This window comes from Somniosus microcephalus, chromosome 3 (genome assembly GCF_052327205.1).
Source record: "Somniosus microcephalus isolate GS21.2 chromosome 3, FLI_Smic_1.0, whole genome shotgun sequence".
Lineage (NCBI taxonomy): Eukaryota > Metazoa > Chordata > Chondrichthyes > Squaliformes > Somniosidae > Somniosus > Somniosus microcephalus.
The window spans coordinates 233,433,840-233,460,848 of NC_140989.1; the positions used below are offsets into that span (position 1 = coordinate 233,433,840).

Sequence of the window (27,009 nt, forward strand, 5' to 3'; positions counted from 1 at the left end):
CCTCCTGCCTCGATTCTCTCTCCCACCTATCCCGATTCTCATTCCCTCCTGCCCTGAATCTCACTCCCTCCTGCCCAGATTCGCACTCCCTCCTTCCCCGGTTCTCACTCCCTCCTGCCCCGATTCTCACTCCCTCCTGCCCCGATTCTCACTCCCTACTGCCCCGATTCTCACTCCCTCCTGCCCCGGTTCTCACTCCCTCCTGCACCTATTCTCACACCCTCTTGCCCCGATTCTCACTCCCTCCTGCCTCGATTCTCACTCCCTCCTGCCTCGATTCTCACTCCCTCCTGCCTCGATTCTCACTCCCTCCTGCCCCGATTCTCACTCCCTCCTGCCCCGATTCTCACTCCCTCCTGCCCCGATTCTCACTCCCTCCTGCCCCGATTCTCACTCCCTCCTGCCCCGATTCTCACTCCCTCCTGTCCCGATTCTCACTCCCTCCTGCCCCGATTCTCACTCCCTCCTGCCCCGATTCTCTCTCCCTCCTGTCCAGATTCTTAATCCCCCCGCCCCGATTCTCACCCCCTACTGCCCCGATTCTCACTCCCTCCTGCCCCGATTCTCACTCCCTCCTGCCCCGATTCTCACTCCCTCCTGCTCCGATTCTCACTCCCTCCTGCCTCGATTCTCACTCCCTCCTGTCCCGATTCTCACTCCCGCCTGCCCCGATTCTCACTCCCTCCTGCCCCGATTCTCACTCCCTCCTGCTTCGTTTCTCACTCCCTCCTGCCCCAACTCTCACTGCCTCCTGTCCCGATTCTCACTCCCTCCTGCCCCGATTCTCATTCCCTCCTGCCCAGATTCTCACTCCCTCCTGTCCCGATTCTCACTCCCTCCTGCCTCGATTCTCACTCCCACCTATCCCGATTCTCACTCCCTCCTGCCTCGATTCTCACTCCCTCCTGCCTCGATTCTCACTCACTCCTGCCTCGATTCTCACTCCCTCCTGCCCCGATTCTCACTCCCTCCTGCCTCAATTATCATTCCCTCCTGTCCCGATTCTCACTCATTCCTGCCTCGATTCTCACTCCCTCCTGGCCCGATTCTCACTCCCTCCTGCCTCGAGTCTCACGCCCTCTTGCCCCGATTCTCCCTCCCTCATCCTCCGATTCTCACTCCCTCCTGCCCCGATTCTCACTCCCTCCTGTCCCAATTCTCACTCCCTCCTGCCCCGATTCTCACTCCCTCCTGTCCCGATTCTCACTCCCTCCTGTCCCGATTCTCACTCCCTCCTGCCCCGTTTCTCACTCCCTCCTGTCCCGATTCTCACTCCCTCCTGTCCCGATTCTCACTCCCTCCTGCCCCGATTCTCACTCCCACCTCCCCCGAATCTCACTCCCTCCTGCCCCGATTCTCACTCCCTCCTGCCCCGATTCTCACTCCCTCCTGCCTCAATTCTCACTCCCTCCTGTCCCGATTCTCACTCCCGCCTGTCTGGATTCTCACTCCCTCCTGTCCCGATTCGCAATCCCGCCTCTCCCGATTCTCACTCCCTCCTGCCCCGATTCTCATTCCCTCCTGTCCCGATTCTCACTCATTCCTGCCCCAATTCTCACTCCCTCCTGCCCCGATTCTCACTCCCTGCTCCCCCGATTCTCACTCCTTCCTGCCCCGATTCTCACTCCCTCCTGCCCAGATTCTCACTCCCTCCTGCTTCGATTCTCACTCCCTCCTGCCCCGAATCTCACTCCATCCTGCCTCGATTCTCACTCCCTCCTGCCTCGATTCTCACTCCCTCCTGCCTCGATTCTCACTCACTCCTGCCTCGATTCTCACTCCCTCCTGCCCCGATTCTCACTCCCTCCTGCCTCAATTATCATTCCCTCCTGTCCCGATTCTCACTCATTCCTGCCTCGATTCTCACTCCCTCCTGGCCCGATTCTCACTCCCTCCTGCCTCGAGTCTCACGCCCTCTTGCCCCGATTCTCCCTCCCTCATCCTCCGATTCTCACTCCCTCCTGCCCCGATTCTCACTCCCTCCTGTCCCAATTCTCACTCCCTCCTGCCCCGATTCTCACTCCCTCCTGTCCCGATTCTCACTCCCTCCTGTCCCGATTCTCACTCCCTCCTGCCCCGTTTCTCACTCCCTCCTGTCCCGATTCTCACTCCCTCCTGTCCCGATTCTCACTCCCTCCTGCCCCGATTCTCACTCCCACCTCCCCCGAATCTCACTCCCTCCTGCCCCGATTCTCACTCCCTCCTGCCCCGATTCTCACTCCCTCCTGCCTCAATTCTCACTCCCTCCTGTCCCGATTCTCACTCCCGCCTGTCTGGATTCTCACTCCCTCCTGTCCCGATTCGCAATCCCGCCTCTCCCGATTCTCACTCCCTCCTGCCCCGATTCTCATTCCCTCCTGTCCCGATTCTCACTCATTCCTGCCCCAATTCTCACTCCCTCCTGCCCCGATTCTCACTCCCTGCTCCCCCGATTCTCACTCCTTCCTGCCCCGATTCTCACTCCCTCCTGCCCAGATTCTCACTCCCTCCTGCTTCGATTCTCACTCCCTCCTGCCCCGATTCTCACTCCATCCTGCCTCGATTCTCACTCCCTCCTGCCCCGATTCTCACTCCCTCCTGCCTCGATTCTCACTCCCTCCTGCCCCGATTCTCATTCCCTCCTGCCCCGATTCTCAGTCCCTCCTGTCCCGATTCTCACTCATTCCTGCCTCGATTCTCACTCCCATCTCTCCCGATTCTCACTCCCTCCTGCCTCGATTCTCACTCCCTCCTGCCTCGATTCTCACTCCCTCCTGCCTCGATTCTCACTCCCTCCTGCCCCGATTCTCACTCCCTCCTGTCCCGATTCTCCCTCCCTCCTGCCTCGATTCTCACTCCCTCCTGTCCCAATTCTCACTCCCGCCTGTCTGGATTCTCACTCCCTCCTGTCCCGATTCGCAATCCCGCCTCTCCCGATTCTCACTCCCTCCTGCCCCGATTCTCACTCCCTCCTGTCCCGATTCTCACTCATTCCTGCCCCAATTCTCACTCCCTCCTGCCCCGATTCTCACTCCCTGCTCCCCCGATTCTCACTCCTTCCTGCCCCGATTCTCACTCCCTCCTGCCCAGATTCTCACTCCCTCCTGCTTCGATTCTCACTCCCTCCTGCCCCGATTCTCACTCCATCCTGCCTCGATTCTCACTCCCTCCTGCCCCGATTCTCACTCCCTCCTGCCTCGATTCTCACTCCCTCCTGCCCCGATTCTCATTCCCTCCTGCCCCGATTCTCAGTCCCTCCTGTCCCGATTCTCACTCATTCCTGCCTCGATTCTCACTCCCATCTCTCCCGATTCTCACTCCCTCCTGCCTCGATTCTCACTCCCTCCTGCCTCGATTCTCACTCCCTCCTGCCTCGATTCTCACTCCCTCCTGCCCCGATTCTCACTCCCTCCTGCCCCGATTCTCACTCCCTGCTGCCTCGATTCTCACTCCCTCCTGCCTTGATTCTCACTCCCTCCTGCTCCGATTCTCACTCCCTCCTGCCCCGATTCTCACTCCGCCTGTCCGGATTCTCACTCCCACCTGTCCCAATTCGCAATCCCGCCTCTCCCGATTCTCACTCCCTCCTGCCTCGATTCTCACTCCCTCCTGCCCCGCTTTTCAATCCCTCCTGCCTCGATTCTCACTCCCTCCTGCCTCGATCGTCACTCCCTCCTGCCTCGATTCTCACTCCCTGCTGCCTCGATTCTCACTCCCTCCTGCCTCGATTCTCACTCCCTCCTGCCTCGATTCTCACTCCCTCCTGCTTCAATTCTCACTCCCTCCTGCCTCGATTCTCACTGCCGCCTGTCCCGATTCTGACTCCCATCTCTCCCGATTCTCACTCCCTCCTGCCCCGATTCTCACTCCCACCTGTCCCGATTCTCACTCCCTCCTGCCCCAATTCTCACTCCCTCCTGCCCCGATTCTCTCTCCCTCCTGCCCCGATTCTCACTCCCTCCTGCCCCGATTCTCACTCCCTCCTGCCCCGATTCTCACTCCCTCCTGTCCCAATTCTCACTCCCTCCTGCCCCGATTCTCACTCCCTCCTGCCCCGATTCTCTCTCCCTCCTGTCCAGATTCTTAATTCCCCCGCCCCGATTCTCACCCCCTACTGCCCCGATTCTCACTCCCTCCTGCCCCGATTCTCACTCCCTCCTGCCCCGATTCTCACTCCCTCCTGCTCCGATTCTCACTCCCTCCTGCCTCGATTCTCACTCCCTCCTGTCCCGATTCTCACTCCCGCCTGCCCCGATTCTCACTCCCTCCTGCCCCGATTCTCACTCCCTCCTGCTTCGTTTCTCACTCCCTCCTGCCCCAATTCTCACTGCCTCCTGTCCCGATTCTCACTCCCTCCTGCCCCGATTCACATTCCCTCCTGCCCAGATTCTCACTCCCTCCTGTCCCGATTCTCACTCCCTCCTGCCTCGATTCTCACTCCCACCTATCCCGATTCTCACTCCCTCCTGCCTCGATTCTCACTCCCTCCTGCCTCGATTCTCACTCACTCCTGCCTCGATTCTCACTCCCTCCTGCCCCGATTCTCACTCCCTCCTGCCTCAATTATCATTCCCTCCTGTCCCGATTCTCACTCATTCCTGCCTCGATTCTCACTCCCTCCTGGCCCGATTCTCACTCCCTCCTGCCTCGAGTCTCACGCCCTCTTGCCCCGATTCTCCCTCCCTCATCCTCCGATTCTCACTCCCTCCTGCCCCGATTCTCACTCCCTCCTGTCCCAATTCTCACTCCCTCCTGCCCCGATTCTCACTCCCTCCTGTCCCGATTCTCACTCCCTCCTGTCCCGATTCTCACTCCCTCCTGCCCCGTTTCTCACTCCCTCCTGTCCCGATTCTCACTCCCTCCTGTCCCGATTCTCACTCCCTCCTGCCCCGATTCACACTCCCACCTCCCCCGAATCTCACTCCCTCCTGCCCCGTTTCTCACTCCCTCCTGTCCCGATTCTCACTCCCTCCTGTCCCGATTCTCACTCCCTCCTGCCCCGATTCTCACTCCCTCCTGCCCCGATTCTCACTCCCTCCTGCCTCAATTCTCACTCCCTCCTGTCCCGATTCTCACTCCCTCCTGCCTCGATTCTCACTCCCTCCTGTCCCGATTCTCACTCCCGCCTGTCTGGATTCTCACTCCCTCCTGCCCCGATTCTCACGCCCTCCTGTCCCGATTCTCACTCATTCCTGCCCCAATTCTCACTCCCTCCTGCCCCGATTCTCACTCCCTGCTCCCCCGATTCTCACTCCTTCCTGCCCCGATTCTCACTCCCTCCTGCCCAGATTCTCACTCCCTCCTGCTTCGATTCTCACTCCCTCCTGCCCCGATTCTCACTCCATCCTGCCTCGATTCTCACTCCCTCCTGCCCCGATTCTCACTCCCTCCTGCCTCGATTCTCACTCCCTCCTGCCCCGATTCTCATTCCCTCCTGCCCCGATTCTCAGTCCCTCCTGTCCCGATTCTCACTCATTCCTGCCTCGATTCTCACTCCCATCTCTCCCGATTCTCACTCCCTCCTGCCTCGATTCTCACTCCCTCCTGCCTCGATTCTCACTCCCTCCTGCCTCGATTCTCACTCCCTCCTGCCCCGATTCTCACTCCCTCCTTCCCCGATTCTCACTCCCTCCTGCCCCGATTCTCCCTCCCTCCTGTCCCGATTCTCACTCCCTCCTGCCTCGATTCTCACTCCCTCCTGTCCCAATTCTCACTCCCGCCTGTCTGGATTCTCACTCACTCCTGTCCCGATTCGCAATCCCGCCTCTCCCGATTCTCACTCCCTCCTGCCCCGATTCTCACTCCCTCCTGTCCCGATTCTCACTCATTCCTGCCCCAATTCTCACTCCCTCCTGCCCCGATTCTCACTCCCTGCTCCCCCGATTCTCACTCCTTCCTGCCCCGATTCTCACTCCCTCCTGCCCAGATTCTCACTCCCTCCTGCTTCGATTCTCACTCCCTGCTGCCCCGATTCTCACTCCATCCTGCCTCGATTCTCACTCCCTCCTGCCCCGATTCTCACTCCCTCCTGCCTCGATTCTCACTCCCTCCTGCCCCGATTCTCATTCCCTCCTGCCCCGATTCTCAGTCCCTCCTGTCCCGATTCTCACTCATTCCTGCCTCGATTCTCACTCCCATCTCTCCCGATTCTCACTCCCTCCTGCCTCGATTCTCACTCCCTCCTGCCTCGATTCTCACTCCCTCCTGCCTCGATTCTCACTCCCTCCTGCCCCGATTCTCACTCCCTCCTGCCCCGATTCTCACTCCCTGCTGCCTCGATTCTCACTCCCTCCTGCCTTGATTCTCACTCCCTCCTGCTCCGATTCTCACTCCCTCCTGCCCCGATTCTCACTCCCTCCTGCCTTGATTCTCACTCCCACCTGTCCCAATTCGCAATCCCGCCTCTCCCGATTCTCACTCCCTCCTGCCTCGATTCTCACTCCCTCCTGCCCCGCTTTTCAATCCCTCCTGCCTCGATTCTCACTCCCTCCTGCCTCGATCGTCACTCCCTCCTGCCTCGATTCTCACTCCCTGCTGCCTCGATTCTCACTCCCTCCTGCCTCGATTCTCACTCCCTCCTGCCTCGATTCTCACTCCCTCCTGCTTCAATTCTCACTCCCTCCTGCCTCGATTCTCACTGCCGCCTGTCCCGATTCTCACTCCCATCTCTCCCGATTCTCACTCCCTCCTGCCCCGATTCTCACTCCCTCCTGTCCCGATTCTCACTCCCTCCTGCCCCGATTCTCACTCCCTCCTTCCTCGTTTCTCACTCCCTCCTGCCTCGATTCTCACTCCCGCCTGTCCCGATTCTCACTCCCATCTCTCCCGATTCTCACTCCCTCCTGCCTCGATTCTCACTCGCTCCTGTCCCGGTTCTCACTCCCTCCTGCCTCGATTCTCACTCCCTCCTTCCTCGTTTCTCACTCCCTCCTGCCTCGATTCTCACTCCCGCCTGTCCCGATTCTCACTCCCATCTCTCCCGATTCTCACTCCCTCCTGCCCCGATTCTCACTCCCTCCTGCCTCAATTCTCACTCGCGCCTCCCCCCATTCTCACTCCCGCCTGGCCCTCTGGCCCTGTTGTCATTCCCGCTTGCTTGCAGCAAGAGACAGATTTGATAAATTTTAATGAAACCCGGCCACTAATATCGTCCGGGCCTCGCTTCCTTCATGACTTCTGGCTGTGCTGCCCACTTCGGGGCCACCACCACCCCAACGCACCGATCCTTCCCCAAGTTAAAATTGACCTCAATGAGTCGACCGCTAACTTCTCTATTACATGAATCCGTCTGTTAGGAGTGTTGTGTTTATTATTTCCTTCTTTTAATTTTTTCCCCTTTTTTTTCCTCTCTGGAAGGTGGGAGCCAATGCTGAGGTATAACTCCACTAGCCTGACTTCCCTCCAGAACTATACCCAAAAGACTATTTTTACTGTAATGTATACAACATTGAAGGGACTACTTTGTTTTGCGGATGTACATCCTTAGTTCCGAGCGTATATAACAGATGCGTATCGGTTTGTATAGTCAGTTCTGAAGTTCCAGTTAACCAGTAAAGATCACTTGAAGTTACTCTCAGTCTCTGCTGCTTTATTATTTTATGTAGTTGTGCATAGTGGTACAAACACAACAAATTGGCGACGAGAATTATGAACCTACGTCTTCCTATTCTGGCATCGCATCCAGAGGACACCGAAACTTGGAAGAAAGGAGCGAGAAGGCAGAGAAAACGGAGCACGCTTGCTAAGCTAGGCAGGGGATACGTAATTCAAGTGAAAAGTGCACAGTGACTTGCATGACGCTAGCTAACTAGTAAAGAAAGAAAAACGGGTTTTGAAAAAAAAAATGTCAATGATTGGCACGATTGCAGCATTTGATAGCAGCATTGAAGACTGGGTAACTTACATTGAAAGAGTGGAGTTGTACTGTGAGGCTAACGGAGTGGAGGTAGAAAAGAAAGCCACTGTTTTGCTGAGTGTTATGGGCGCAAAGACATATGGGCTGCTACGTAGTTTATTAACCCCTGAAAAGCCAGCAAACAAAACATTCAAACAAATAGTGGACACACTCCAAGGCCATTTAAGCCCCAAACCAGTGCTCATAGCTGAAAGATTTAAATTCCATAAACGGAACCAGTGCAAAAATGAAAGCATTTCTGAATATTTGGCAAAGTTGCGCAAATTATCAGAACATTGCCAATTTGGAGTGGGCTTATCAGACGCATTGAGGGACAGATTTGTGTGTGGCATGCAAAATGAAAGCACACAAAAGAAGCTCCTGTCTGAAAAAGACCTCACATTGGAGAAGGCTCTGAGTATCGCAATATCAATGGAAGCAGCAGCACGTGGCGCTTTAGAAATTCAACAAAAATCCCTGGAATATTCAACTAATAAAATGTCACTGAAACAAGAAAAGAAGTGTTATCGCTGTGGCAAAATGTCACATGACCACAATGACTGTTGGTTTAAAGACAAAGACTGCAGACAATGTGGCAGACAAGGGCACATTGAAAGAGTCTGCAAAGCAAATAAGAAGCAGAAAACTGATACAATACAGAGTAACAAGAAGGTACATCAAGTGATTAAAAACAAGAAACCTTTCAAAGAAAGATACAAGGAGGTACATCACATGACTGGAAACAGTTCAGATTTTTAAAAAAGTGACACAGACTCAGAGGAAGAGGATTTGGCTTGTCTGAAACTACACAGTGTGAAAGAGACAGAGGATCACAGAATAATATGGATTACTCCAGAAGTGGCAGGAGTTAGGCTGAAAATGGAGTTGGACACAGGCTCAGCTTTAACAGTGATCTCTGTACATGACTACAAACGACTGTTGTCACACATACCGCTAAGGCCAACTAAAGTACTGTTAAAGACATACACAGGACAAAGAGTGTGCCCCAAAGGTAAAATAAAAGTGACAGTGACATACAAAGAAAAAAAAATACCGCAATTGAACCTCTATGTACTGAAAAATGGAGGACCACCATTGCTGGGACGTGAATGGCTCAGGAAAATACAGTTGGATTGGCACACCAGCCAAGCACTGTTTGTGTCAGCAAAGGAGGACAGCAACGCCACTCCTGAGAGACTGTCACAAATACTCTCTGACTCTCAGGAAGTGTTCAAGAAGGGAATAGGAACATTTAAGGGCATGAATGCAAAAATTAAGATTGAGGAGAACGCAAATCCAAAGTTCCACAAGGCCAGACCAGTGCCTTATGCAATTCACCCTTCAGTAGAAGCAGAGCTGGAGAACTTGGAGCAGTTAGGGGTCCTGTCCAAGGTGGATTGGAGTGAATGGGCCACACCTATAGTTCCAGTGATGAAGAAAACCTCCAGCACAAAACCAAGAAAGCCAAGAAAAGTGCGCATCTGCGGAGACTGTAAAGTGACTGTTAACCCAGTCCTCCACACAGTACAGTACCCATTGCCTCGCATTGAGGACATCTTTGCTTCCCTGTCAAGAGGGGAATGCTTCACAAAGATTGACTTGGCCCAGGCCTATCTCCAAATGGAAACTGATGATGCATCAAAGAAGTACCTGACAATAAATACGCACAAAGGCCTTTACCAGTACAATCGGCTGGTATTCGGAATAGCATCAGCTCCTGCAATCTGGCAAAGGGCAATGGACCAAGTCCTGCAGGGGATCCCAGGTACTCAGTGTTATCTTGATGACATCATCATTACTGGCAAGAATGACAACGACCACCTTTCCAACCTCGAACAGGTGCTCATCAGGTTACGGGAGTATGGGCTCCGAGCGAACCGAGACAAGTGTGAGTTTTTCAAATAGGAAATCTCATACTGTGGACATGTGATTGACAAGGACGGTTTACACAAGTCTCCAGACAAGATTGAAGCTGTGATTAGTGCACCAACACCTGAAAATGTGTCTCAGTTGAGATCATATCTTGGACTGGTGAACTACTATCACAAGTTCTTGCCCAACCTATCCACAGTGTTACATCCACTAAATGCACTGCTACAGACAGGGTCACAATGGAAGTGGAGTGACAGCTGTGAACAAGCTTTTCAAGAGAGTAAAAGACTCATTACTTCAGAAGAGGTGCTAGCTCACTTTGACCCATCCTTACCTATTCGACTGGCATGTGATGCTTCACCCCATGGCATTGGTGCCGTGTTGTCACATAAGTTCCCAGACGGCTCAGAAAGACCAATAGCCTTTGCCTCAAGATCATTGACTACAGCTGAATGCAATTATGCACAGATTGACTGAGAGGCCCTCAGCCTTGTGTGGGGAGTCAAGAAATTCAACCACTACTTGTATGGTCAACAGTTTACACTGTTAACTGACCACCAGCCTCTCGTTTCAATCTTCAACCCAAGGAAGGGCATTCCAGTGATGATGGCACAATGGCTGCAGCGATGGTCACTCTTCCTAGGGGCTCACCTGTATGACATTGAATACAAGGGGACCAAGCAACATGGCAACGCCGATGGTTTGTCACGTTTACCACTGCCGACCTCAGAGAGAACTACAACAGTTGACTCAGCAGAGGTATTTCACACAATAGTTGAGCAGCTACCAGTGACAAACTCCCTCATTGAAAGAGAAACATGCAATGACCCTACATTGTCAAAAGTTTATGACATCACTGTGAAGGGATGGCCAGCGCTTGGTGACTTATTGTTTCCAGCATTCTCAGCTAGGAGGGAGCAGTTATCAGTGTGTTGGGGAACACTGATGTGCGGCTCACGAGTTGTGATTCCTCCCAAGCTTCGTAACCGAGTGCTAGATGAACTGCATGAAGGCCACTTAGGTACGGTAAAGATGAAAAGCCTTGCCCGTGGATACGTGTGGTGGCCGGGAATTGACAAACAGATCGAGGACCTGACAAAGAGCTGCTCAGGATGTCAAAAGGTCCAGAATGCACCACCACAAGCCCCTCTCCATCCATGGGAATGGCCCTCATCACCATGGCAACGTGTGCACATCGACTTTGCTGGACCGTTCATGGACTCCATGTTCTTGATTGCAGTCAATGCACATTCCAAATGGCCCGAGGTCATTAAAATGAAATTAACCACATCTGAAAAGACCATTTCAGTTCTGAGGACCATGTTCGCTAGAAATGGCCTACCAGAACAAATCTGCACAGACAATGGATGACAATTTGTCTCTGAAGAATTCCAAGGTTTCATGAGGAAAAATGGAATCAAGCGCGACGCATCTGCCTCGTACCATCCAGCTACAAATGGCTTGGCGGAAAGATTCGTACAGACTTTCAAGAAGGCCATCAAAGCAATGTACAGCGAGAATCTACCACTGCAACACAAGATAGACAATTTCCTCTTTGCTTATCGGAACGCAGTACACGCAGCCACTAATCAGACTCCAGCGATGATGTTTCTGAACAGGAACCTGAGATCTCGCATGGACCTTCTTAAACCAAATGTACGTCGTGATGTAGAGAACAAACAGTTCAAACATTTGAATGCTAAGCCAACAAGAAGCTTCAGTGTGGGACAGTTAGTTCTTGCTCGTGACTTCCAGACGGAAAAGTGGCAACCAGGGACAATATCCACAAGAGAGGGACCACTGATGTATACTGTGGATGTGGGAGAGAACGTTTTGAGATGTCATGTGGACCAAATTCTGGATGTTCAGGTGGAAAACACCCCTATACCTCGCCCAGACTCACCTGACATGGAAACAGACACTCCTGATTCATCAGCATCAGCACCAGCCTCATCCACAGCTGAGAGCTCTACCTGTGCTGATAGCTCACCTGATGCACCTCTACCTGTACAGTCTCATTCCCCAAAGCAAAAGAGTCTGGAAAGACATTACCCAGAGAGGCAGAGGAGGCCTCCCCAGAGACTTGACTTGTAAAAGGGCTGTTGACAAAATAAAATGTTATGTTGGAATTTGAATTTTGTTACTTTTAAGAAAACAAAAAGGTTACTGTAAAGACAGGCTCTGTATGTTAATTATAGAAATTTTGTGTTAATATACTATTAAACTAAAGGGAGAGGAAGTGTAATGTATACAACATTGAAGGGACTACTTTGTTTTGCGGATGTACATCCTTAGTTGCGAGCGTATATAACAGACGCGTATCGATTTGTATAGTCAGTGCCGAAGTTCCAGTTACCCAGTAAAGATCACTTGAAGTTACTCTCAGTCTCTGCTGCTTTATTATTTAATGTAGTTGTGTATAGCGGTACAAACACAACATTTACGTTTGAGCCAAAAGAGCGAGTAACGACAGGTTATACTTTCCATGGGAAGAGCATTATATCCAAAATCAATCCTAACTCATCTCTCTCAGTCTCGCACACACGAGCACAAACATATGCAAACACTTTCAAGAAGGGTTCAATGGATTGAAAATAGGAAGGGGATCCCTGCATGATTTTTCCTTTCCCTTCCCAAGGGTGCTGAGGACAACTCCAGTGGTCCAAACATCATGTCAGTTAAGAACATAAGAAATAGGAGCAGGAGTAGGCCATTTGGCCCCTCGAGCCTGCTCCGCCATTCAATAAGATCATGGCTGATCTTCTACCTCATCTCCACCTTCCTGCACTATCCCCATATCCCTTGATTCCCTTAATATCCAAAAATCAATCAATCTCTGCCTTGAATATACTCAATGACTGAGCCTCCACAGCCCTCTGGGGTAGAGAATTCCAAAGATTCACCACCCTCTGTGTGAAGAAATTTCTCCTCATCTCAGTCCTAAATGGCCGACCACTTATTCTGAGACTGTGACCCCTAGTTCTAGACTCCCCAGCCAGGGGAAATATTCTCCTCCCTGCATCTACCCTGTCAAGCCCTGTAAGAATTTTATGGCCTAGAAATTCAGTGGGCTGCACCACCAGTTAGCGCCTAAAGAGGGCACTCAGTGGCTTTAGCACCACTGGCCATGCCTCCCGCGATATTTAGCAGGGCGCTAATGGTGGCGTTAGCCTGTTGTGCTGTGCTGCCACCGATGACGTCATCGGTGTGCGCAGCGCCCCGCTACCGCCCCGATCACGATATTCTGTAGCGCCGTTCGCAAATCGCGCCCGGTTCACGGGGCCTACCTGTGGCGGCAGTGGCGCAAATTAAGGTGGAGGCGCGGGGCGGCCATTTTTTCCGGTGGCCACCTGCCAGCACCTGAGTCCCTCTTGGGGCATTCAAGATGAATTTCCGGTGGTCGCAACTGCTCCGATCGCAGCGGTAATTCCGGCACCCAGACGAGCTGGGCGCCCCGTTTGCGGCTCCACCGAATTTCTCCCCCTATATGTTTCAACGAGATCACCTCTCATTCTTCCAAATTCTAGGGAATAGAATAGACCTGGTGATGTAAGAAAACTACTAAGCACTTGGTAAGGAGACCAAAACTGTACACAATACTCCAAGTGTGGTCTCGCCAAGGCCCAATACAATTGCAGTAAGACGTCTTTACTCTTATACTCCAATCCTTTTGTAATAAAGGCTAACATACCATTTGATTTCTTTGTTGAGACCAGTGAATTAAAACCAGATCCGACTTTGAACCTGGGGCCTTCCTGAATCTGCTAGTCTCAGTATCATGCCAAGCGGTGCATTTACCACTGAACAATCACGCATACAGTGCTGGTTTAAGAAAAGTGGTCCATTTTCAGAAGCCTGAAAACAAGAAAACTCCAGAATTCCGTATGTAGGGAGAAATTAATTAATTTTTTACTACGCTTGTAAATGACTCAATAAAACTGAATTTAAATGATCTATAATAAATTTGGAATTTTTTATTTCATGTTATATTCATCAAAACTAGTGACAGACATTGCCAGAATCACAGCTCCACTTCCAATCATAAATATTCATCCCTTCTCTAGTGGAGTGCCCCTGTACACGAATGCTCAATTTTTCCCAAGCCGGTAATAACTGTGGGTGCTTTTTACATCTCATTATGTATCTACTCGGATGGTTGAAATGAGTTGTTGAGACAGAGTCAACTGAAGTGCTCAGAACAGATGGAGTCATGGTGCAGGAGACGACTCGCAGTTTTAATTGCTTGCCATAATGTCGGACTTGATTCAACAAACAATGCCTCCCTAATTATAATTGCAGATAAGCTTAAAAGCCACTTACCATTGCACCTCGTGTATAGTTTTTGTTTGTTTGTGTATAGACTCTTTTGTATGGGAGCTGATCATTTACATTTGATGTAAAGAATTGGGGTGTAATTAAATGAACTGAAATTATTTATTTTCCTTTATAGTCTGAAATAAAATCTCATTCCTCTGAGCTATGGGTTCAGGCTATGTAGAGAATTATCCTTATAGGTTAATTTATACACATCTAATTCAGTTCTTCAATTGCTTTTTTCTCATTATCGACCAAGTTTGTGTATCAGGATGAGGCACGGTCCATAAAAACTAATGCAACACTTACAGACAAGAAAGAATTGCATTTATATAGCGCCTTTCATGTCCTTATGGCCATCATGGCCAATGACGTACTTCTGAAGTGTAGTCACTGTTGTGATGCACCAACCAATTTGTGCACAGCAAGGTCCCACAAACAACAAGATAAATGACCAAATAATCTGTTTTCAACGTAAGCTCGAGGAACAGCACCTCCTCTTTCCATTAGGCACTTTATAGCCTTCTGGACTCAACATCGAGTTCAACAATTTCAGACCATAACCTCGACCCCTATGTTTCCTTTTTTCTCTCACATGCCAGCTGTTGATGATTCTGCCATCGCCATTTACACCTCATCTAGAGTCATCTTTTGTTTCTTAACTTGTCCCATTACCATCTCCTTTTGCCTTGCACCATCATCCCTTTTGTCTTTTAATTTCTCCTGCCTTCCATCCTATCACAGGCCTTCCCTTTGTTGTTTCCTCCCCTCCTCCCTTTCCCTGCCCCACACTTGTTTAAAAATCTGTTACTTCTCCAACTTTTTCCAGTTCTGACGAAGGGTCATCGACCTGAAATGTTAACTCTGTTTCTCTATCCACAATGCTGCCTGACCTGCTCAGTGTTTCCAGCATTTTCTGTTGTTTTTTCTGTTTTTAATGATGTTGGTTGAGGGATAGATGTTGGCCAGAACACCAGGAGACCGCCTCTGCTCTTCCTTGAATAGTGCCATGGGATCTATTATGTCCACTTGAGCAGGTCAGACAGGACCTCAGTTTAACATCTTAACTGAATGACAGTGCAGCACTCCCTCAGCGCTGCATTGTTGCATCATCCGAGATTACGTGGTCAAGTCTCTGAAGCGGGGCTTGAGTCCACAGATTTCTGACTTGGAAGATCTTTGAAATAAAGTTGACACAGTAACAGGGAGGAATGGAAGATTTCTGGTTCAGTGTAGTGGAACCTCAGCAACAATGCCAGGCTGATGGCACAATAAAGTCTAGCAGTGAATCTGCTTACCTGCAGAAAGTGTCCTCTGGTTGAGCTTCACGTGGTACTGGGTGGATTTGAGCTTCCAATGCTGCACCATGGGATAACCCGTCACTTCACTGAAGTTAACCATTCCTGGGAAAAGGAATTGGTAACAAATGAGTGTAAGATTTCATCTGTAGAAAGTACGTTAAAAAAATTGTGGATTCTTCTATTATCAACATTATTCTTAATATTAGATATAATAACACAAAACCAAACTACTTTTGTCACACTTCTCAGGATGTGGGTGACGTTGGCAAAGCAGTATTGCTGCCCAACCTCGAGGGCACCAAGAGTCAACCACATAATTTAGGACTGGAGTTATATGTAGGTCAGACCAGGTAGTGGTGGCAGGCTTCCTTCCCTAAAGGACATTAGAGAACTAATTGGCTTTTTACAATAATCCAGCATCTTTCATGTGCGAGTCCACAAATTTGTTGAATTCAGTTTCACAACTTTCCATGGTAGGGAGAGAAAGACATTTTTCTGGAGAGAGATCGGGAGCAGGCAGTGGAAGAGTAAAGACGGGTAACTATCCAAGGGAAGGGGAAAGGCAGGAAAGGGAAGGATAGAACAGGAGTGCACAGAGCAAGTTATGCTCCCAAATGGATTTTTGAAGCTCTCGCCTACTGTGGAGAAAATGAGAACTCTGGCCACAGCCATCAAATCAATATCAATGGCACCAGCAAAACAAGAGATGACTCAAGGGATGAAGATTAGTAACACAGCAAGAAATGCCATAGTGATAGGGGATTCAATAGTGGCTGCCACAACCTTTTGCAGTCCAGACCAACAGTCCTAGACACTTTGTTTCCTCCCAGGTGCTAGAATAAGGGACAAATTGCATAGACTGGAAAGGATTTTGCGAGGGAATGCAACCAATCAGAATGGTCCATGTGGGAGCCAATAATGTAGAAAGGTCTGAAGTTCTGCATTTAGGAGATTAGAGGAAAAGGTTAGGAGCAGGACTTCACAGGTGGCAATCTCTATAATACTTCTCCAGCCATGCGCTCAAATAGGGAAATGTAAGAAGTCACACAACACCAGGTTATAGTCCAACAGTTTTATTTGAAATCACAAGCTCCGAAAGCTTGTGATTTCAAATAAAACTGTTGGACTATAACCTGGTGTTGTGTGACTTCTTACATTTGTCCACCCCAGTCCAACACCGGCATCTCCACACCTCAAATAGGGAAGGAGAGGAAGATTACAGAAATCAATGCATGGCTAAAGTGCGGCATCAGGAAGAGGGATTCCATTTCTTTGGGCATTGGCACTTGTTCTGGAACTGGTGGGAGCTATTCCACAAGAATGGGCTACATCTGAAGGTGGTGCTAAAGTAGTGGCAAAACAGTTAAATAGGCGATGAGGCATGTGAATCAGGAAGTGACAGTGAATATAAAACCATCCAGAATCAGGTGATAATGAAGGGTGAAATAGATGAGAATAATATTCATGTAGAAAACAATTTAACAAGAGAGATATGGGCTGGGGTTTAATCAAGGAAGGCGGGTTTTCGGCAGGGGGCCTCTAAGGCGGATGGGGAAACCTGGGAGACTGGGTTTCCTGCAGGCCCTGTCAACTTTAGTGGCAGGGCCTGATTTGAATGCGAGGCATTGGATTCCCGACCGCAGCCAGCCAGATGGAGAGGCTGGCTGGCTGCGGGCAGGTAGGCCTCAGAAGCGAGGGGCCGGTCCGGGGGAGGGATTGAGCGAGGGGCTTGGCAATTGGCCGGGATCAGGGCTGGGGGTGGGGGGCGGGGTTAGAGGATCAGCAGGGGTTGGGGATCGCGGAGAGGGGAGGCGGGGGGGTGGGTGATGATGGCTGCGGGAAAGGGAAGATCGGGGCCGGCCACCAGAGGATCGTGGCCAGCCTCATCATCATCATCGTTTTAGTGGTTGGGGGCGGGCCCTAGGGGGGTGATCGGAGGCCTCGTGGTGTGGTCTCCGATCGCGGGGGGGCGGGGCGGGTATGGTCGGGACCTTGGATCCAGGAGGTTGGTATAAAACCACTTAACTCCTGGATGCAGTAGTCCCCGCCCTCTGTTTAACTGCCAGGCTTCACGAATTGTGTGAAACCCTTTCCACAGGCAGTTAAATTCAAAATGATGGGGAAGAGGCTTCCAGCCTCATTGGAATAGTTAAATTGAGGTAATGCCCCCTGGGAGCGGGTTGGTCGCCCGCCCCCCATCCCGCCTTCAGCGAAACCGGAAGTGGGCGGGTTGGAGGTGGGACCAGGTCGAAATCCCATTTTTAACACTTTAACCGCCCCCACACTCCAAACCCACCCGTTTTATATGGGGAAAATTCCGGCCATGGAGTAGAGGGTAAAAATCAAATGACCTCATTATAGACAGAGAAAAGACTGAAATAAATGTAAGGGATAGCGTGGACAAAAAATAAAATGGGAAAAGAAGTAGTTTTGAAGAAAAAAACCCAGATTGAAATGCATGTATTGCGTCTCTCAGAGTGTGGAAAATAAACTGGGGGAACTGGAAGCAATTATTTTCAGGATGGTCTAGATGTAATCCCATGAACAGAAACCTGGCTGCAAACTGGACAAGAATGAAAAATAATCATATGATGTAATACAGTTAGGAGGGATAGAAAAGATAAGAAAGGAGGTGGAGTGGCAATATTGGTAAAAGAGGGAATGCAGGCTGGAGAGGGGGTGCATGGCCCAGATTTTGCAGTTGTGATAACGGTGAAACTGTCAGTATTCGCTGTCATTACTGTGTGAAACTAAGCAACATCTGGTGTCTGCACATGCGCAGTTAAATACAGAAATCCAGAAGTTGCTGTCAGTGATTCAAATAATGAGTCAGATGAGCTAAATCTGGGTGAGCTCCTTGGGAGTAGTGACCACAATATATGATAAGGTTTAATATCCAACCAAAAAGGGGCAAAATACAAAAACTAAAACACCAGATTGGATTAGGGCAGCAGTTAGAATGATGAGGAGTGAGTTAACTGAGTTGAGGTGGAAGGAATAATTGACACACAGGACTGTAGATCAACAATGGGATGTTTATTAAAAAAAGAGATTGGAAAGCTACAGGATAAATATATTCCATTAAAGACAGAAACGGCACATAGGCCGCGAATTTCCCAGCGGAGGCGGGATGGTGGCGGGAGAGCTGGTATCCAGGTCCCAGTCACGATCCTGGCAGCAGCCGCTCTGTCGAAGGGATTTTCCCTTGATTGGCCTTGTTAAGCTTGGCCTGCGGGCTTCCCGGCCAATTAACAGGAAGCGGGTCTGATGACGTCATTTGATGACGTGTCATCAGCCGGTTTCCTTAAAGGGACCACGGCAACTTTGAGTTTGACAGTTGTTCTGTCGGTGTTTGACAGCATTGAGGTGCTGCAAACACTGACAAGCACTGCACAAAGGTGGACGCTTTCACCCAGGCTCTCCAATGACTCCCTCCATATGCTTATGGAGGGACTCACAGCACGCAGGGAGGTTCTCTTCTCTTCCAAGGGTGCAAGAGTCCTCCCCAGGACACCAACGCAGCCTGGTTGCACATTGCACAGGAGGGCAAAAGCAGGGATGTCATCAGGGGTCGCTGGCTGCAGTGGTGCCAACCTTTCAATGATCTCAGTGGATCACGAAACGTTACTGCAAAGCCACACTCAAAATCACTCTGCTGTGCCACTCAACACATCCCCATCACTCTGCCTTCTATACCCTTCTCCTGCCCATCCTTACTCACACCAACTTACCTTTCACCTCCACCCATCTCTCTCTATCTACTTTATCACTCCCCCATCTCACTAGCCACCCCTCATACTCACCCTCATCCTACTGCAAGCATATCAACTAACAACACACAAAGGTAGGCACTTGAGAGGTTTAGCCAATGTCCATGTGAAGTCTCTGGTTAAGTGTTGTCATATAGTGAAATCTATTTTTCCAACACGGCCCCTTATTGGATAGATCTGAGCGCACCTTGAGTCTTACTGAGTTCCAGTGAATGTTGAGACATAACTTCCACCACCCCCCCTCCATTCCCCGCCCCCCGCCGCTATAGTGATGAGTGTGCATGGAATGGCTTGGACATTAAAGGGACGCTTCACGGTGCTGGTGTGGGATGGTGTCAACTTGGCACATCATGTGGCAGCCAGGGTTAACAGCATCAAGTGAAGTAAATCTGGCCATGGTGATGCCATCACTGGCCTCCCAGGCAGCAATGTTGTCAGGGACTGATGCCCTGTGTCCTGTGCAGCATCAGGTGAAGGCGGAGAAGGTTGGTGATGTTGTTGTTGATGTTGGTGTGCCTGGTGATGTTGGTGTTGAGGCTGATCATGGAAGGATTCAGAGGACCACGGTCTGATTTTTTCTAGGGCACCGACGTTGCTGCAATAGATGGCAGTTGCAGTTGAGATGACAGAAGCAGTCTGTCAATGGTGAGTGAGTTTGTTCCAATGAGGTGGCACTGGACATACAGTTGCCTCTAAACACTTGCAAGCTAAATAAATCTCAATATGTATTACAAATGAAGTAACCAACAGTTTCTGCGCTCTGAAACTGACCATCTGTAACATGGCATCCTTGACACCACTTCTGCAGCTGTCATCTTATCAGATACATCAGAGCAGACTCAACACAAGCCAGGTTGAGCTGGTGTGTTCCCCAAACTGCGGGTACCCCATGGGGGAGGATGTAAAATTGGAAGGAAGCCCCAAAGTAGCATTAAATTGGCTCTTAAAAAGTAATTTAATTAGCTCAATTGTATCACCCGCTGCTTGGTGTTGGGTCAGTTCTCCGCTGACAGACCCGACACCTGGGAGACTCGCGTGGAGGCGGGTTGACTGCAGGTTTCCTACCCGCTGTCAATAATTATGACTTTAACCTGTGACCCGCCTCCAAACCCGCCCTCTGAGCGCTGGCAAATTCGCGACCAGAGTGTCACAATGTCATGGGTAAATAAACAGTTTAGAAACCAACCAAAATTGAAAGAAAGTGTTAGGACAATGATAATAATAATGAATATTTCTCAAACACTCCTTTAGATTTTAAGAAAAAAGGGATTACGATGAAAAATGTTCAGAAAACATCAAAAGAAACAGTGTATGTAATAAGGATAACAGTAAAAATTGAGGTGGGCCCCCCGAGAGGAGAGAGTTGTCAATTTTAGTTGATGATAACAAATGACGTAGGTATTTAATAAGTACTCTGCATTGGTCTTTACTAAAGAGAATTGTTAGATCTGTGGTTCAGTGGATAAATAATTACACGGATGCTGTACATAAACAAATAACAGGTCTTTACTGGAGGAGGGTAATCTCTAGACTGGGGTACAGAGGCATGCGCACAGCTTATATACCGGTGTGGTCACTGCCGGTACTACAGTATACAGGAGCTGTAAAAAGTAGTTCTGACTTAAAGCACATACACTACAATTCCTCCCTTTTTAGATTAATAATACCCCCTTAATATTCAAATAACAATTACATTTTTACATGTACATTCAATAACAAAAGTCCATTTATAGATTCAGTCTTTGGGGCGGCTTCCTGACCCTTTCGGGATAGTGCCTTTCCGGAGGTTCTTGTTCTTGGTGCAGAGGCAATTCTGACCCCCTTTCATCGGGTAGTTCATCGGGGTCCACTGCTACTGGGTCTGAAGTAGATGCTACCGGTATGTCGCGTTCATCCCCAGGTACTCGAGACATGGGGTTGACGCATTCCTGTGATGCTAAGATCTGATCGACGTGGCGTCTCACAATGTTCTCCCCGACATCCACGGTGTACATTAATGGCCCCTGCCTTGTATATATCGTTCCGGGTTGCCACTTCTCTGTTCGATAGTCCCGGGCCAAGACTGGTTGCCCTACATTGAAGCTCCTTGTCGGCTTCTCGTTGATGTGCTGGAATTGTTTGTCCTCAACATTTCTTCGCACATTTGGTCTGAGCAAGTCCAGACGAGATCTCAACCTTCGGTTAAAGAACATCATGGCCAGGGTCTGGTTGGTAACTGCATGTGTCGCGTTTTGGTAGGCTAATAAGAAATTGTCCATCTTATGCTGTAGTGGAATTTCCTCGTCGCACATGGCCTTTTATCGCCTTCTTAAAGGTTTGTACGAAGCTCTCAGCCAATCCATTGGTGGCTGGATGATACGGGGCGGATGTGTAATGCCTTACCCCATTCCTTTTCATGAATTTTTGGAACTCGTCGGACACAAACTGTGGTCCATTATCAGAGCAGATCTGCTCTGGCAAACCGTTTCTGGCAAATATGGTCCGTAGGACTGCAATCGTTTTCTCTGTAATGGTTGAAGACATCTTTATCACCTCAAGCCACTTTGAATGAGCATCCACTGCTATTAAGAACATTGAGACCATGAATGGAGCAGCGAAATCAATGTGCACCCGTTGCCATGGAGAGGAGGGCCACTCCCATGGGTGTAGAGGGGCATGTGGTGGTGCATTTTGGACCTTCTGGCATCCTAAGCAGCTCTTAGTTAGGTCTTCGATTTGTTGATCGATTCCCGGCCACCACACATAAGCCCTAGCTAGGCTTTTCATTTTCACTCCCCCCAGATGACCTTCATGTAGCTCATTTAGCACTCTCTCCCTTAACTTGGGTGGAATCACCACTCTGGATCCACACATCACTGTCCCCTGGCATACTGACAGCTGTTCTCTTCTGGATGAGAATGCTGGCAACAGTGAGTCACCATGTGTTGGCCATCCCCTCACCGTCAATTCATATACCCGTGACAGCGTCGGATCATTGCAGGTCTCCTTCTCTATATCCGCGTTTGTTACTGGCAATCGTTCAATTATCGACGAATAAAATATCTCGATAGTGTCCACTGCTGGTGCTTCCTCCACAGTAGGCAGTGGCAGGCGCGATAGCCCATCAGCGTTCCCATGCTGTCTCGTGCCTTTATATTCTATTTCATATTGATTCGCCCCTAGAAACAGGGACCATCTTTGTAACCGCTGTGCAGTCATTACTGGCATGCCCTTCTTAGGATTAAAGATGGAGACAAGTGGTTGGTGGTCAGTCAGCAAGGTGAACTTCTGTCCATGCAGATAGTGGTTGAATTTTTTTACTCCCCATACTAGGCTGAGGGCCTCCCTGTCAATCTGGGCGTAGTTGCGCTCGGCTGAGGTTAGTGACCGAGACGCAAAGGCTGCTGGCCTCTCCAACCCGTCTGGGAATTTGTGCGACAGCACCGCTCCAATACCGTAGGGTGATGCATCACATGCCAAACGAATTGGTAGTGCTGGGTTGAAATGGGCCAACACCTCTTTTGATGTGATCAATTCTTTACACTTCTGGAAAGCTCATCTACGTTCGTCATCCCACTTCCATGGTACCCCTGTTTGCAGTAGGGTGCTCAGCGGGTGTAATACCGTAGACAAATTTGGTAAGAACTTGTGGTAATAGTTTACCAGCCCGAGGAACGATCTCAGTTGTGACACATTTTCCGGTGCTGGAGCCTTGACTACTGCCTCTATCTTGTATGGGGACTTATGTAACCCCTCTTCATCGATGACGTGGCCGCAATATGAGATCTGTTTCTGGAAAAACTCGCACTTGTGGCGATTAGCTCATAGCCCATATTCCTTTAATCTGGCGAGCACCTTCTCCAAGTTAGCGAGGTGATCACCATCATTTTCGCCCGTGACCAAGATGTCGTCCAAATAACACTGGGTCCCTGGAATCCCTTGCAGGACCTGATCCATCGCCCTTTGCCAGATAGCCGGAGCCGAGGCTACTCCAAACACCAGCCGGTTGTATTGATAGAGACCTTTATGGGTGTTGATCGTCAGGTAAAGTTTCGAAGCTTCTTCTACCTCCATTTGCAAGTACGCCTGGGCTAGATCAATTTTGGTGAAGCGTTTACCACCAGATAGCGAGGCAAAAATATCCTCAATTCATGGAAGCGGATATTGCTCTGTGTGAAGGACTGGGTTCACTGTCACCTTAAAATCCCCACAGATGCAGACCTTCTTTGGTTCCCCAGGCATATTACTCAACGACCTCTTCATTACAGGAACGATGGGTGTAGCCCACTCGCTCCAGTGCACTTTGGACAGTACTCCTGAATGTTCCAACCCTTCCAGCTCTGCTTCAACCGCTGGTCTGATCGCATAAGGCACTGGTCTGGCCTTCAGAAACTTTGGGCTTGCATTATCCTCTATTTTAATTGTTGCTGTTATTCCTTTTAGTGTTCCTAGTCCCTCCTGGAACATTTCTTTTGCATCAGTTAGCATTTTTGACAGTTGTCCAGGTGTGACGTCGTCATCCTTTTTGGCCTCCACCTTCAGTGCCTGTATGGAATGCAAATCTAAATGTATCTTCCGGATCCATTCACGTCCTAGCTGTGGTGGTCCTCCATTTGGCAATACATATATATCCATTTTAGGTATTTCCTGACCTTTATATGTCACTTTCACCCTTATTTTTCCTTTGGGGTAGACTTTTTGCCCCGTATACGTCTTCAAGACAATCTCTGTAGCTTTCAAGGGTATGTGTGAAAATAGCCGCTTGTAGTCTCTTTGATTTATGACTGTTAGAGCTGACCCTGTGTCCAATTCCATTTCCACTTGGACTCCGTCTATCTTGAGTGTAACCCAGATAGTCTGGTGATCCTCCATTTCGGTTACATTATGTAGTTTCAGACAACCCAGCTCCTTGCTTCCGGAGTCTGTGTCACTTTTCTGTTCGTCTGAACCACTGTCCATCACCTGGTGTACCTTTTTGTACTTCTCCTGTGGAGATTTCTTACTGTTGGTTTTCTTCCCAGACCTACAGACTCTTGCTATGTGTCCTGCTTTCCCACACTGTCTGCACACTTGGTCCTTGAACCAACAATCTTTCTGGTCATGTGTTGTTCTGCCACAGCGATAGCACTTCCCTGTTCCATAGGTCATTTCATTGGTGCCATATTCTTGCAGTCTCTGTTGTATCTCTGCAGCGCCCCTTGCGGCTGCTTCGTGTGATACTGCCATACTGAAAGCTTTGTCCAGCGTAAGGTCCTTTTCTGATAGAAGCCGTTTCTGGGTTCCTTCACTTTGTAGCCCACACACAAACTTGTCCCTTAACGTGTCTGCTAGTCCCGCTCCAAACTGACAGTATTTCGATAGCTTGCGCAGTTCCGTTAAGTACTCAGCATTGCTTTCGTCTTTGTGTTGGTTCCTTTTATGGAACTTAAATCGTTCTGCTATCAGCAGGGGTGTGGGGTTTAAGTGGTCCTGTAGGATTTCTATGATGCATTCAAAATTCTTGTTCACCGGCTTCTCTGGGGTTATTAGATTTCGCAGTAACCCATAAGTTTTTGCACCCATGGAATTTAACAGAACCAGTGCTTTATTAGCATCTGGCACTTCATTCGCCCTGCAGTACACCTCAATACATTCCACATATGTCGCCCAATCTTCGACTTCATTGTCGAACGTAGAGATACTGCCACTCTTCAGCATCCTTGGTTGTGCGTTAACTATCACCAATGGCGCCTCCCGCGCTTCCCCTTCTTCTCCGCTGGCACAAAATGGCGTCTCCCGCGCTTTCCTTCCTTCCCGCGCTCGCCCGTCTTCTCCGCTGCGGCTTCGCAAAATGGCGTCTCCCGCGCTCTTCCTTCTTCTCCGCGGCTCAGTGGCGCCTCCTGCGCTCTCCCTGCTTCTCCGCGGCTCAATGGCGTCTCCCGCGCTCTCCCTGCTTCTCCGTGGCTCAATGGCATCTCCCCTTGCTTCACCCCGTGGACCCTGATCTGCCCGTGATCCCTGGCTGTGCTCTGCGCATTCTTCTCTTGATATTTGTCAACGCCGCTCAGTCTCGAACCCGGCTGTTTCTTACCCTCTCTCTCTCCGGTTTGCAGTATTTTTCCTTGACGCCGCTCGGTGATCAACCCCCGGCTGCGACCTGCTCTCTTCACCCTCTTTCTTACCCCGTCGACGCTGCCTGACTCTCTCTGCCGTCGGTCAGCTCCAGCCGCCGCTGCTCGGGAAGGGTCTGCTCTGGACCTGTCGTCGGTCTCTTACTGCTCGTTGTGGCTGGGGAACCAAGCCCGGCTCTCCACAGCCTCCCCAGCGAAGTTGGATCTCTGCCTGACTGCTGGGCAGTTGCTCGCGGTCGACGCCCGTGTTCCTGGACTCGACTATTTTTTAATTTTTTTTTAATGTTGCAGGTAGATTCACATCAACACTCATCGCCACTGTTAGATCCGTGCTTCAGTGGATAAATAATTACACGGATGCTGTACATAAACAAATAACAGGTCTTTACTGGAGGAGGGTAATCTCTAGACTGGGGTACAGAGGCATGCGCACAGCTTATATACAGGTGTGGTCACTGCCGGTACTACAGTATACAGGAGCTGTAAAAAGTAGTTCTGACTTAAAGCACATACACTACAAGAATGATATTGGAGTGGGTACTAATCCTGAAGTAGTTGAGAGTGAGTTGAGCGATATTATGATGGATAAAAGCAAAATTTTACATATGTTAGGCTAAAGGAGAGCAAAGCTCCAGGGCCCAATGGGATGCATCCAAGGTTCCTGAGAGAGATGAGGGAGGAAACTGCCAAAGCACGAGAAATAATATTTCATGTTTCTATTTGGTGTGGATGTATGCCTGAGGATTGGAGAGTGGCCAATGTAGTCCCCATTTTTAAAAAGGGAGGCAGATCTAATCTAGGCCATTACCAGCCAGTTAACTTAACATCTGTGGTAGGGAAAATTTTGGAATCTTTAATTAAGGATGAAATTACCATGTATCTAAATAAAGTGAAAATAGTTAGAAGTAGCCAGGAATGATTTAAAATGGGACTATTGTGCTTGACAAACCTCATAACATTTTTTGAGGAGGTCACATACATGGTAAGAAATCACACAACACCAGGTTATAGTCCAACAGCTTTATCTGAAATCACAAGCTTTCGGAGCGCTGCTCCTTCGTCAGGTGAAGTGGAGAAATGCATAAAGACACAGCTTATATAGTCAGAGAATAATGTCAGATGTTTACAGGTAATCTTTCCAACTGCCATTTATCACACCTCGGCAGAGAGATAATCACAGCAATCAAAGGTGTGAATGGTGTCCAAACAGGTTAGTCAGGAAAACATTACATCAAAGAGCAATCAGGTGGGGTCACAAGGGGTCAAATGTTGCAGATGCTGGGGTCTGTATGAAAAACAAAAAAAGACAAAAAACATTTTTTTTGCTGGAAATCACAGCAGGTCCAGCCGCATCTGTGTAGAGAGAACAAGCCAACGATGACTCGAGTCTGAATGACCCTACGTCAGGTGGGGTTGCATGTAGCGTGACATGAACCCAAGATCCCAGTTGAGGCCGTCCTCATGGGTGCGGAACTTGGCTATCAGTTTCTGCTCGACGATTTTGCGTTGTCGTGTGTCTCAAAGGCCGCCTTGGAGAATGCTTACCCGAAGATCGGAGGCTGAATGTCCTTGACTGCTGAAGTGTTCCCCGACTGGGAGGGAACACTCCTGCCTGGCGACTGTTGCGCGGTGTCCGTTCATCCGTTGTCGCAGTGTCTGCATTGTCTCGCCGATGTACCATGCTCCGGGGCATCCTTTCCTGCAACGTATGAGGTAGACAACGTTGGCCGAGTCACATGAGTATGTACCATGTACCTGGTGGGTGGTGTCCTCATGTGTGATGATGGTAT

The 27,009-nt window shown here is 49.6% G+C and overlaps 1 protein-coding gene across 1 annotated transcript in view; it reads right to left on the minus strand.

The window, feature by feature from the left end:
- The window catches only part of astn1 (astrotactin 1), a 3,287,998-nt gene that overhangs the window by 1,185,213 nt on the left and 2,075,776 nt on the right, over positions 1–27,009 (minus strand). Inside the window, exon 13 of the mRNA XM_085982255.1 lies at positions 15,358–15,462. Within this exon, the coding sequence (XP_085838381.1) occupies positions 15,358–15,462 (105 nt within the window). The remainder of the gene's footprint in view (positions 1–15,357; positions 15,463–27,009) is intronic.